The following is a 13,971-nucleotide window of genomic DNA, read 5'->3' on the forward strand; positions in this document are numbered from 1 at the left end:
TTTTGACTAATCTTTGAAGCTATGACTAATTCTTCGATTTAGGATTGAAATGAGCCTTGGAAGTCATCTAGTTAAACTAAGCCATTTTTAGAGATGAGGAAAATGAACATCCCCAAATTTAAGTGGTTTGTCTGAAGTCACACAGATGTTATACATATCAGAGGCACAATTTCTTTTTTTTTCTTTGTTACCTTCAATTTTATTGTATTACTGCTATTTTTTAATCAACCTAAGGTTACAGCTACATACTGAACATCTGCAGAATTGTAAACCTAAAATCTGACATTCTTAATATTAATAAAGTAATTTTTTTGACCCATGAAATTTTAGGGTAGAATATGTCTTTAGTCACCATCACCCTTCATCATTTTACATTAGAGAAAATTGAAGTTCAGGTATGTTACAAATCACATTCCTTCATTTGGTATCTAACAACCCCTGCATCTTGTCTTTTAATAATGTTGGCTCCTTCTGACTTGCTCTTCAACTTTATATTGCTTGGATAAATTAACTTAAATCAATATAGCATAGATATTAATATAACAAGTCCACTTCTCAATTCCTTCACAAGATTCTCACAAATGCAATTGTTTTCCATTTAAATTCACAGAACTTTGTATGTTCAGCTATAAACTCTTTTCAAAGAAAGGAATTGATCAAATAAGGGAAAATAGTATTTTTTAAAGGAATGAGTTTCCTTACTACCATAACAAAAGTGTTCTTAAATTTTGTCAGTAAGATAAAGCTTAGTTACTTTCTAAGCATCAATGACATCATGGTAACTTTCAATTTTATCATCTTCCTAGCCTGAGCAATGTTAGATAATTAAAAGACCCAATTAAAGTAAAAAGTAATTAGGTCACATTTCATATTTTATATCAGCCTTAATAGAATCTTTGTATTGGTATGGCTTAGTATTTCTGTTCTTCTCCTTTGTTAATAACAGGATGGATCACTGATTTTCAATAACAGGACTAACCTTATACATGTTTTAATTACAACATGCGGAGATCTACCATGTCTATTACCTTTTTATTCATATGCAGTTTTGACTTTTTTCTTAAAAAATGACCTGATTTTAATGTTGACTACCCTTTAGTTGTGAAAGTAGTAGTTGGGATTTTCCTTACAGAATTTCTCCTGTAGAGTTCAGTCAGAAGATGGGCCTCAGGACCTCTTCTAACAAATTTGTAACAGACACAACATACACAAGGCTGTTGCTGTTTTTTAAGGTGTGATTTCTCCTTCCCATTCATATTTTCTTTTCTTTGAACATATTGCACAATATTTTATTATTAAAAAAAGATTTTGTCAGGCAAAAAAGTTTTTCTCCTCTTCTCAGGAGATACTATGTATACTATTTTTTGTAAGAGGTAAGTGGTTGTTTGTGTGGCCATCCTGGACAGAACTAACAGGTTTGTAGGCTCCAAGTCTGAAACAACAACAAATTATTTCAACTATGAATTTTCCAATTCCATGTAGCATGCCTGTTGTTGAGAAAATTCCTCCAATAATACCACACAGTCTCACCAAAAACTGCCAGAATGGCATATGTTCTTCAGTCGCTGTTACCATAAGGGAACTAAGATCATATTTCATAAATATCCCAGATACACCATGGCTTCCTGCTGCATGGTTAATGGCATGTTCCCTTTCTGTCACTGAAAACTGGTGAGTGTCTGCTGAAATTCTGTATGTATTGAGTTTTGTTGGCACAACTGTGATAAAGTACTGGAACATCTGGTTGTGATCTATAGCAATTTTTTCAGTTCCAGCTAATAGATTAATAATTCCTGGAACAAGTTCACCAAAAGACAAATGATCTATTCTATGGGAAAAGTTGTAGGTGTCATGGCTGACAAGTGCTGCCAGGTGTGCATGACCTCGGGGATGTGGAATCGCCTTGCCCACAGTTATGTGAAAATTTCCTGCAACTTCATTGACATACAGATGACCATGAATTCTGCATGCATCTGGAGGTTGTAATGAATTATCTTCCCTAGCGGGTAGTGCTGTTGAGGCACTTTTAAAAGCACTTTTGAATATCACATCTTGTAGTGAATGTTCCTCTTGCAGCCTACTCTGAATTGTCTGTAACAGTCTCTGCCACTCTCTTTGTTGGGGTGAAAGATCAAATATTACCTTATGGTACAGCACACGCCAACCACCATGATACACGGAAGCCCTCAGCCACTCAGAGTCCCGAGGGTCCGGAAATATTGCGGGAGCTTTTCCAGAGGCACAATTTCAAATAAACCCATCTGATTTGAAATCCAGCATTTTCCCCAAAGGAATTACAATAAATGTGATATTCATTCAGTATACATGATGACTCTTTTTTCCTCTTAAATTTCTCAATTTAGTAGTGATCTCAATACAAATGATGGTTAGAAACGCAAAGGATTCAAATACTATTTTCCCAAAAGCAAACTACATCCTTTTAAATCCCTTCCTTTTCTATTCATCCCACTTTTTTGGTGTTTCAGATTATGAATGTTAGATTTCTTGGATACATTTCTACATTTCTTTCTGACTTGAGGAGACCCAAGAGAAAAGGAAGCTAGGCCCCAAGTATTTTGTGGTTGGCTGAGTTTGCAGGCTTCTGGTGACTCACTGTTTGCTGATCTGGTTGGGCAATGAAAGTGCCCACTTACAACAGAGGACTTTTCCCTCTAAATGTCAACTGTTGAAGATTCTTTATTTGATAGACAATCCAGAAAGAATTATTTCAGTGTACATATGAGGCAACATATCTCTAGGAGGAAATTAGAGTTCCTCATGAAGTTGATGAACTACAATTCATACTGAGAGTCTTGTCTTCAGTCAACTTTTTCTCATCCTGATAATCAAGTTTCCCAGGAACATGAACATGCCTATCTCATTCATATCTGAATGGATTTATTTGGAATTAGAAAGCAATTTTGTAATTACATTGATCTTATGCTTAAGGACCCTTCCAGCTTACAATTCATTTCTCTAGAACTGTTTTAATATTTCCTCAGCATGATTTAAATCATAGAGACAGAGGGTTTGAAATTAACCTCATACAGAGACTCTGTGAGTCCTGCCTCTGGTGTTAACTGGCTTTGTGATCCTGGGCAAGTCCTAACATCACTCTCACCAATGATCACCTCCACTAGTAAAGAATCATAAAAAAAAAAAAACCCTCTACCTGGAGTTAGACTAAATAGAGTAAATATTTTCTCTCTCACATTACAAAAATTGTGTTAAAAATTGCAGTTAATGAACTCCTGAATCCTTCTACACAAATCAAAAAAGAGCCTATCCTCAAATTCTAGGCTAGATTATAAATCCTATAATAATCAGTGGCTACTTCCCCAGTCAGATGAAAGATGGGTTCACTGTATCAGTATTGGTGGTTGCCCTCCAAGTTACTAAGTTCTGCATACACTTTGGTCCAGAAATACCACAACCAAGCTTGTATCTCAAAGAAATCAGAGAATGAGGAAAAGAATGGGCACACAAACTTAGAACAGTTTTTTTAATTGTGGCATAGAACTGAGGAGGGTGCTCAGAAATTGGGAATGGATGAGCAAGCTATGATATATAAATATGATGAAAAACTGTCATGCTATAAAATAAAAGACTTTGTATAAACAGATACTGGGAGAAATGAACAGAACCAGCAGAATAATTTATACAATGACAGCATTTAAAAAACTTACAAAATCTTATCAATACAATGATCAATCATGATTCCAAAAGACCAGTGTAGAAGAATGTTGAATTCAAATGAAGCCTGAAATGTGTACTTTTAAACATAGCCATTATTTGATCATTGAAAAGAAATAAAAATTAATTTAAAAAGGAATAATGTTTGGATGATAGGAAGCAATATCTCATAAGAGGAAGATTTGGTGTCCATGGCAGGAGAGCCAAGTTCTGTAGTTCTATGAACTAGTGTTATATACCACTTTGGGTTGGGTGAAAGGGTATATTTTCAAGGAAACTGAGTCTAAGGAAGATTGGAAGATGGTCTGAAAAAGGAAGTCCAAAACAAAGGCTTTCATTTTTTTTTCCCTTTCTAAATCAGCATTTATTATTTAAGTTCTGGCACAGGTTATGAAGGGAGTAGAAGTCACATTGTCTTCTCTAGATGAAGTTGATCCAGATTTCTGGGCCTTGATACAGCTTATAATGAAAAACATTATAAGCTGAAATTTCAGGGAGTACTATTTTAGGAAAACGTCAAAGGGTGATCAAAGTTACATATCCAATTCTTTGGAACTGGTATTCTCCTTGGATCTGCAGCACATCTTTGTTTTGTTCCTTTCATGACTTCATTTGCTTGAGATTGTTGTGATCTTTGAGATTACAGGGCATCATTCTTATTATGGAAATGAAGCATAGCAATCTGATGAGTTCTACCCCATTCATTTCAGTTCTTATGGAACATTCATGTCATTAAAATCTTTGTGCTAAATAATTCTCTCATCGCCTTTCTAATTTGAAAATGGGTCTAACTAGTAGGTTTCCTGTTCCTACTTCCATTACCTCCTCAATCAAAGTGATCTGATGCTGATAGACTGAAATGCTGCCTTGTCATTTTTGGATTATGTCCTTTAAATTTCTACTGATTTTATTGCAATAGATTTCATTTCCATACACTTCAAGTTAGTCAGTTTGTTCCTATTTTCCAGAAGTTTATAGTCTTCACTGGTGGCAATCAGCTCTCCCATTATTTTTTCTGACCATATTGGAGAACATGTCCTGCCTCAGCCTCTTGATGTTCATTTTGGTGGGTTTCTGGCCTCTTCGGCCTCCACCACCATCTAGGCCTAGGAAGGGAAGAAGGAGAAAGAATGGATGGAAGGACGGTGATGGGAAAATTGAGGAAGAGAGAAGGTAAAGGAAGAGAGAAGGAAAGAGAGAAGGCAAGGGGGAAAGGACTGAGGGAGAAGAGAGAAGAGAGGAAGGAAGGAAAAAAAGGAAAAGGGGAGAAAAAGGGAGTCTTTTGGGTTTGCTTTTTTTTTTAAATTTAAATGCTGAGTTTGGCTCCACATCAAGCATGTCTTAACTTTTTTTATTTTTTAAAACTCAGAGGAATTTAGTTCCCCCTCAAAGACATCTGTTTCTAATGAAAAGTCTTCGGGAAGCTGGACAGTGAAACAAGACTTTCTTCTATCTATCTATCCCTTTTTCCTGCTCTTGCCTTCTTCTCTGATTTAGCACTTCCGATTTAATGAAGAAATATGAGTCCCCATGAAGACCCTTTTCCCATAGTCAGGAAAACCTCACTCTGAGCTGGCGCATGTTAGTGCATTTCTTGGTCACTAGTGACCACCGACAGGCTACCAATATGGAGCATCCTGGCAGCCCCAGCCCCAGGCTCGTGCCTGGTCTCTGCCAGCAACTCCCTAGGGTAAAAGTTCACTGCCAGACTGGGCTGGGCTGGGCTGGGCAGGGCTAGACTGGAGCTCTTGGAGCTAGCTGTCTTCCCGGCGAAGGCGGATCAGCTCCTATAAAATCCTCCACCTCCCTCTCTTCGCCTGCCCCTTAATCTCCACCTCCCTACTCCTCATACGGCCTCGGGGAATTTCTCCCAACCCCCTGCCAATTTCCTGGGTGTTCATGGATAAAAGCCACCCGGAGGGCTTGGGATGCACAAAGTTGGAGAACGATCCACCGGTCCGACTAGACCTCCTCTTGGAAAGCATAACGGTTTAGTTACCATGCACCCTAGTCCTTGCGCCCAAGTCCCTGTAGGCTCTGCTTGCCTTCGTTCAGGGCTGCTGCCCTTCTTGATGCTGGCTACTTTAATCTGGACTGCCAGTGGTGAGAAAGGGAGCTTGCAAGAGGGTTGGCAGGGAGGAGGGAGTGTGATCCTGGACTAGTCAGACTGGGGACCAATGACCAACCTCTGTTTGTGTCTCAGCTTCCAGGCCGGTGTCTTTTGGAGAGCTGCGCTGCAAGTGTTTGAAGACAGTCCAAGGAATTCATCGAGATAACATAGCCAATTTGGTGATGATCAAACCAGGGGCCTCCTGTCCCAGACTGGAAATCATGTGAGTTCATGTGCTCTGTCATCATTCTGTTTTTAAAGGTTTTGTTTGTTTTTGTTTTTACTGCTTCCCCCCAATTCCCAATTCAGTTGCCCCTGCCCTGCCCTGCCTCACTCCCTCTCTGTGTTCTTTTCCCTTCCAGAATCACTCTGAAGAAGGGAGGTAAAATTTGTCTCAACCCTAACGCCCCTAAAGTGAAGAATTTCATCCAAAGATATTTCAACAATAATTCTCCACTTTGATTACCTAAGGTGTGTATAAAATAATCAAACGTTTCACATGAATGGAGAAGGGTTTACTCTCAAATGCCTCACAATCCTTTTGTCAGGAACACTGAAAACCAGAGAATGAGCTCTGAAGCTAGGTCTCTGTTCATGTTTCTGTCTTTCGCTCTCTCTCCGGGATCTATAAACATCTATGTGGACATCTTTGTAAAATGTTAGATTTGGAACAGTTGAACTGTGCCAGAAATGAGTGTGGTTGTGTCTGGAACACTGGACTCAGAAAAGACTAAGATTCAAATTCTTCTTCTTCTTATTATTCAGATTCAATACTTATCAACTTCAGGACCTTGGACAAATCACTTAACCTCTATAACCTCTGGCAAGTTGCTTTTTTTTTTTACATTTTTGCAAGGCGATGGGGTTAAGTGGCTTGCCCAAGGCCACACAGCTAGGTCATTATTAAGTGTCTGAGGCCGGATTTGAACTCAGGTACTGCTAACTCCAGGGCAGGTGCTCTATCCAGTGTACCACCTAGCCGCCCCTGACAAGTTGTTTTTAAGTGCACTTGGTGATGCACTGGTCCTTGGAGTCAAGAGGACCTGAATTCCAATCCATCTCTAAACACTTATTAGCTGTGTGACCTTGAACAAGTCACTTAACTCTGACTGCTTTGCATCCAGGACAATCTCCAGTAATCTTCATTCATACCTGGTCACTGAACTCAAATAACTGGAGAAAAAAGTAAGGCTGGTGACTTCAGAAAGCACTCCCTCAATAAAATCCAAGTCACATGCATGCCATGGCATCACCTCCCTTACATTGTGCTTTACCTTCCTGATGTAATACTTTACCTCCCAGCTTCTTTTCCACTTCAGCTAAAATCCTGTCTTCTGCAAAGAAGCCCTTATCAGTCCTCCTTCATCTTTATGCACTCCCTCTGAAATCTGCTTCCCCTCAAATTAATCTTGTAGGTACCTTGTTTGTACTTAAGTATTTTGCAAGTTGTCTCCACACCTTAAACTGTGAGTTCCTTGAGAGTAGGGACTGTCTATCACCTTTCTTTGAGTTCTTATCCCTCAGCATAGACTTATTCAATATGTTTTGACTTAAACTATTGGTCCTTTATTGTAGAAGAAAATCATGACATCAGGGAGGTGATGCCATGACAAGCACAAGAGGTTTTTATGAATGAGGGGGGAACTGTGCTAAGTCACCAAGCTTACTTTCTCCTCCAGAGCCACCTGGGTCCAGATATGAATCAAGACTTGAGATGGCCCTGGATGTGAGGCAATCAGGGTTAAGAAACTTGTCCAAGGTCACACAGCTAGCAAGTGGCAAGAGTCTGAGGCTGAATTCGAACTCCTGTGCTACTAAAGTATTTGTGAGCTCAGAATCTAATTTTCCTGGGCATCAGGAATTTTTGCTTCCCCTTAAGCAGGGCAAGTTTTTTCCCCCTGACTTGTTATTGATTTTTTTGTTTATCTCCTAATGGATTTAAAGTTCTATTTTTAAAAATTTAGCAGTTTTAGTGATTATAAATTGTAGTTATTTAATTGTAGAATGAAGTTTAAACTGATCCTCTCCTTTTCTCAATAGCAGAACTGAGAAAGACTAATGAAGTGAAGATTCTCTGCAAGAAAATTTGGATTCCTTCACAGAATATCATTCAAGGAATTTTTTTGGAGGGGAGTTCAGAGAATACTACAAGAAAATAGACATTCTTTTAGGTGTGTGTGCTTCAGTTGACTATGTACTGATTTGGCACCAACTTTATGGGCAGGAGTCCCTGCTGTTGGCATTTTCATTGTCTTGTTATGAAGGTGGCATTGATTTTTTAAAAGTTATTTGAGCCATTTATTTTTTTACAATGCAGATTATTCCTATATAATGAACTCTTTGACAATTGACCAACTCTTTGGAAGTCACTCCACAAAGTGGCAGTTGGTAATCTATGAATGATATAGGATTACTGTAATCCAGACATTTCAAAAGTTAAAGACTCCCAGTTAGATGGTTTTAATGTGGAAATGAAGCCATAATTATTAGGATAAAGGAAATTAAAAGAAAGGATTTCCAACTAGCACTAGGTACTTGTACATTCAGTGAGATTCATATCTCAGGATGGAAATGCTCAAGAAAACTGGCATGTCATACATCTATCAGTCACATTTTACTTAGAACTTCTAAATATTTTAGTTTTTAAAAAAAAGGAATGTATACTTTCCACATTTAACCAGAGTGGTGTCAATTTTTATATGTCATAATGTCATTGTACATGGATTTTTTAAGATTTTATTGAATATTATTAGAAACTGTGTTTACATTGTTAGTCATATATATGTGTATATGTTTACATATATAGATTGAAAAATGAAGAAATTAAGAAAACAATTAAATTCCTGATTTATGACTTTTATATACTTTCATTTTTGTAGATATATTTTATGAAAAAAGTGAATTTACTAAAGTCAATATTACTTCTACAGTTTTGAGAGCTTACAATGTAATTGGACAATGCTTCATGTATTTTTTCTTTAAAAATAGATGAACTATTAGGGTAGAACTGTGGGGGAAATTGCTTTTATACTGTGATGAAGTAGTCAGAACTATTTTTTTTACCTTGTGTTATAAGAAATTATTATGTCAATATTTTACAGAGTGAGTACTTTTTTCTTTTCCATTTAATTGTACTTGTTTTATTCCTTGTGAGGGAGAAATAAATGTTTTCCAAATTCAAATGATATTGTATTCTACTTATTTTAGTCTGATGGCAAAATACTAGCATTTATTATCCATTATTTTTACATAATTTAGGTGAAATAAATCATAATAACTTATCTCCAATCACATCATCCCTGATGATCATGGCCTTATCGTGACAAATAGTGTTGATATTCAAGTCAGACACCTAATTCATTGTCCCAGAAATTATAGGATCTCTAATTTAGAGGCAAAAAGACCTGAATCCCATATTGTCAGAACTATAGTGAAAAATGAAAACAGTGGTGAGTTGGTAAATATTTAACAACTGACTCTCAAAAATAGTACACATAGCACCCTTTTAAGCTCAATCTATATTATAAACATTTCCACATCATTCACAAGTCTGAACAATCAACAGAATAAAAAAGCAAGGTCTGACTGGTAGCTTTTACTGATTTCTGAGATGTAAATGCTTTTCAAAGGAAATTTAACAAATGGCTCCAGTCCATAGGAGTTGGATGGAAGAGACTTTTCAGGTTATCTTGTCCAGCCTTCTTATTTCAAAAGAGGAAAGAGACTAAGACTCAAGGAGCTTAGGGATTTTCTCTTTTGGCCTAAAATCATACAGGTAGTAGTGACTTAGGTGAGATTTTACTTCAGTTATTCTGAACTTGGTCCAGGGTGCTATACCTTTCATTCCTTATGACAGTAATTTCACTTAAAAATGAGAACAAAATCTTTCTGTTGTAGGATGCACCAAAAATCTATAGGTTTTCTAGATGATTATTTTCATCTGACTAATAGAGAGTCCAGAAAGTCCAAGTTCAGATTTAATATCTTGAAACTACAATGAAGCTTTTGGAGCACTGTATTTATCTGTAATTTCATTGTCTTCTTGGAGAATGAAAAACAAACATCATCATCATTCCTCTATGAATATCAAGTTTTCTTTATCCTCTACCTGACCCAATCTAATTCTAAAAGGAATCTCTAATTTCAGGTGAATTCCATTCTATCAAACTTTGGTAGTGACAGATTCTTTTGTCCAGATAGTGCAAGGCTGGGGATAGTTTGAGAATAGAGATAATTTCTTTGTCTAAGGGGACATAATGTCATTCTCAGTCCCTCATTTAATACAGCTCATCTCTTATTGTATTATCTATTCAGAGATGATTGCCACCTCTCAGGAACATCTACTCTTTTGTCCTTCATTTTCTTTTAGGCTTTTGCAAGGCAAATGGGGTTAAGTGGCTTGCCCAAGGGTAACACATCTAGGTAATTATTAAGTGTCTGAGGCTGGATTTGAACTCAGATACTCCTGACTCCAGGGCTGGTGCTCTATGCACTGTGCCACCTAGCCTCCCCAGGAACATCTGCTCTTTGAAAGATATAAACTCTGTGAACCTGCCACCATGATAATCTTTGGTCTAAGAGAGATGGTCAAATAATCATCTTTTTTACAAAAACATGCTAATTTTATTAATAAAATTATTAAATTACCCAGAAACTATGTCTAGCAAAGTTTCTAAATCACCCCACAATGTGACTTAGAGCAAATCTCCTAATTTCTTTGGGTCTCATTCCATTTGTAAAATGAGGAGGTTGGTCTAGATCACCTCTATGGTTCATTTTGGGTCATAAAATGCTTGGTTCGATAATCCTGACTTTATCCAGAATGTCATTTTGAATTCTGGAATTATATTTTAGGAAACTGCAGAATTGAGATAAAAAAAGGAAAAGATTCATAATGGTAAAGGGCCTTGGGAGTTTTAGTTCTTTCTGACTCCAGGTCCATTGTATTAACTAGCTGCCCTGATGCAAACATACTGAAAAAAAATTTAGTAAAGTGGTTATATAAACATATTAAACAGATTAACTATGATCAGGTTGAATTAATAACAGAAATAAAAATTTTAGTTTAATAATAGGAAAATTCAGAAATGCAATAGACCAAATTAACAAAAAAATTAGACACATGATTATAGCAATAGATATAGAAAAATGCTTTGACAAAATACAATGACCATTCTTGATAATAACATTTAAAAAATAAAAGAACAAAAGGATCTTTCTTTAACATGAGAAACAGTACACATTTAAAATCAAAAGTTTATATTAACTGCAAAAATGAAATGCTAGAAATTCTTCATAGGACCATAGATTTAGAGTCAGAAAAGACCACAAAAAATCTATGTAGTTTGACCCCTCCCCCAGGAATCTGGTGCTCAAAAAGGTTAAATGAAAAATCAAACAGGTGCTAAGTGAAAGAGATCAAAGAGTCTTTCCACTGTATCATATAAGAAATTGTCATAAACTTTATCACCATCATCATTTGATATGGAATGAAAATGATAGCTCCAGCAAGGAGAAATGACAAAGAAATAGAGGGAGTAAATATAAACCACAATATCATTTTTACTTCTATAGAAAACCCTAAAATGCAAATAAATATTGGCTAAAATAATTAAAAACTTCATCAAAGTAGTAGAATATGAAATATCCCCTTCCTAAAAGATCTAGTCTTTTTGTATAACCCCCACAAAACCTGGAAAGAGATAGAAAAAGAAATTTCCTTCAATATATTAAATGTACAAAATGTTGTCAGAATATTTAATTCTTTATTTCAAGATCAACCCAGAATATTTTTTAAGAAGTTATCATTTTCTTTTCTGATCTTTAGAAACATCTGGTATAATCTGGGATAATCATTCTTGTAAAGTTGAAAATTTCAATGACTTTTCAAATCCTATTACTAATATCATACGTATTAGGCAAGATGCTATAAAGATTAGAGTGCAGTTTAAGCTTTTGCAACATAATGCTTTAATTATTCATCATGGGATAAAGTAGTAAACCTAACCTTAACTCTACCCTTTCTTTGAAACTTTAAGATTTAATAAGATTTAATAAATAAGACTTAATATTGTTAACACCCAACTCTTGACAATTTTTATACACTACGTGCCTTGTTCCAATATCTTACAGTTTTTTTTAGAATGAATTATTCCGATTAAAGTCTTTGGGAAATCTGTTGCTGCTGCTGTTCTCAGCTCCTTTGGGGGTTTTTTGGAAACAATCCTGGAGTGGTTTGACCTTTTCTTCTCCAGTTCTTAGGAAACTCCAAATATATTAAGAAAGGCAAATCATTTCATAATATCTTCAAAAGTTAATAGCATGATTTTGATATTGCCATAATGGAGGGTTCTTTTTTAAGTATGAAGAATAATTTGTGAAAATAATTGTTTTGAAAGCTAATAGTTGTTGATTATTACTTGACTCTGGGGGAAAAAGTGTCGTCATGTCACACATTTAAGTTGACCATGTTATCTGTCATTTCCCAGAGTCTAGTCAATCAACAAAACAATAAATTAAGCCCTGAGTAGCAGCATTTTCCAACTTCCACTTAACCCCATTGCTTTGCAAAAACCTAAAAGAAAAAATCATCAGCAAATTGTTCTAAGTGCTTTCTTAACCCATCACAAATAACAATAGAAGCAGAAATATGATAACTTCAATTGATGATGATGATGATGATGATGATGATGATGATGATGATGATGCTCATCCATTCTGGAAGAAGACTGTGACATCAAGGAGGTGAGGCAGTGACAAAATTTGAATGAGGCAGTGCTGTGCTAGTCACTAACCTCACTTCGAACAATAGGAGATGGTCCTGCATGTGAGGAAATCAGATGGTTTCATTTAGGTTCTGCTTCACTCACAAAGCAGATTTTTTTTCCTTCAACTTACATTGGCTTCCTTTTAACACACACATTGTCTTACCCAGCTTTCTCATGAAAGCTCATTAGTAATCACCCACCATTATTCTTCTTCTGTTTTTTCACATTATTCAATTTTTCTCTAGAAACAATCTACATGGAAATTAATTTTTACTAGATATTTTTAAACTTTATGAGTTTGTAAACAAAATGAAAAACTATTGGTTGGTAAATAACATTGCTCTCAATTTTCATTGTTTTGTAAAATGATTGACATTGTGATTGAACAAAAAATCCAAGTTTTCCTTGTCAAGTTTGCTTTTAACTGCTTTTTCTTCCATTGTTTCCTTCTACTTGTGAAACAACAGCATTTCTAGTCATCTGTTATCTGCAAGTTTATTTTCTAACTCAATTCTTTTGACAAGCAACTCTGGGTCAGAGTCAAACTCTGACTAAGGTGTTTGCTGAATGATTTTAATCTCCTTGTGGTGGCAATTGGATTGGTTAAACTTCTGGAGGAAAATTATGATCATTCTATTGTACAATACTCATTTTCCCTTTTAATTGCTCATTTAAATAATTCAGGGTTACATAGTTTCAATTGTTTATCATATAATTTTCTCATTATTATCTTCCTGACTTGTTTTAATATTAATTCTGAACTTAGCTCTGACAAATCAGTTACCTGACTATACTTAGCACAGAACACACTATGAACATTTAATAAAGGCTTTTTGATTCAATCTAATTACTTGACTGTACTAGATAGTTACCTTAGGGATAAATTCCATATCAACAATTTCTTTTTTCTTTCTATGAAAACTTAGTCAATTTAATGGGAGTTATTTGGTTCTGATAGTATTCGGTGTTTTTTTATTTTCTCTTTTTTATTTTTATTTTTGCAAGGCAACAGGGTTAAGTGACTTGCCCAAGATCACACCGTTAGGCAGTTATTAAGTGTCTGAGATCAAATTTGAACTCAGGTCCTTCTTACTCCAGGTTCAGTACTCTATCCACTGTGTCACCTAGCTACCCCTTTTATTCTCTTTTTTGAGAAAATGTTGGGGTGGCTAGGTGGCACAGTGGATAGAGCACCAGCCCTGGAGTCAGGAGGACCTGAGTTCAAATCTGTCCTCAGAAACTTGTCTTGGGCAAGTCACTAAACCCCATTGCTTCACAAAATAAATAAATAAAAGAAAATGTTCATGATAGAAAAACATGTTTCCTTGGAATCTTTAATTCTTTGACTTCTCTTGTTTCTTCTTTATGAATCCTTGTTTTCTTATAAATTTCTCCTAATTT

General features: G+C 35.8%; 2 protein-coding genes across 3 annotated transcripts; one reads left to right on the forward strand and one right to left on the reverse strand.

Moving 5' to 3' along the window:
* Window positions 1-1,061: 1,061 nt before the first annotated feature.
* On the reverse strand, window positions 1,062-5,594 carry LOC141519092 (endoplasmic reticulum-Golgi intermediate compartment protein 2-like). The gene is made up of 4 exons (XM_074231547.1): window positions 5,546-5,594; window positions 4,714-4,799; window positions 2,806-2,839; window positions 1,062-2,228 (listed from the first exon to the last, which is right to left on the reverse strand). The coding sequence occupies exons 1-4, from the start codon at window positions 5,592-5,594 to the stop codon at window positions 1,339-1,341; spliced, it is 1,059 nt and encodes a 352-aa protein (XP_074087648.1). The 3' UTR covers window positions 1,062-1,338.
* Window positions 5,506-8,954, forward strand: LOC141516038 (growth-regulated protein homolog gamma-like). Of its 2 annotated transcripts, none has more exons than XM_074227379.1 (4): window positions 5,506-5,796; window positions 5,897-6,026; window positions 6,166-6,274; window positions 7,844-8,954. In XM_074227379.1, exons 1-3 carry the CDS (start codon window positions 5,622-5,624, stop codon window positions 6,263-6,265), a joined length of 405 nt encoding a protein of 134 aa, XP_074083480.1. In that variant the 5' UTR covers window positions 5,506-5,621; the 3' UTR covers window positions 6,266-6,274; window positions 7,844-8,954. The 2 variants fall into 2 exon arrangements, with proteins under 2 accessions (XP_074083480.1, XP_074083481.1); XM_074227380.1 differs by having other exon boundaries at window positions 7,847-8,954.
* The last annotated feature ends 5,017 nt before the right edge of the window (window positions 8,955-13,971 follow it).

Source organism: Macrotis lagotis, chromosome 3 (genome assembly GCF_037893015.1).
Source record: "Macrotis lagotis isolate mMagLag1 chromosome 3, bilby.v1.9.chrom.fasta, whole genome shotgun sequence".
NCBI lineage: Eukaryota > Metazoa > Chordata > Mammalia > Peramelemorphia > Peramelidae > Macrotis > Macrotis lagotis.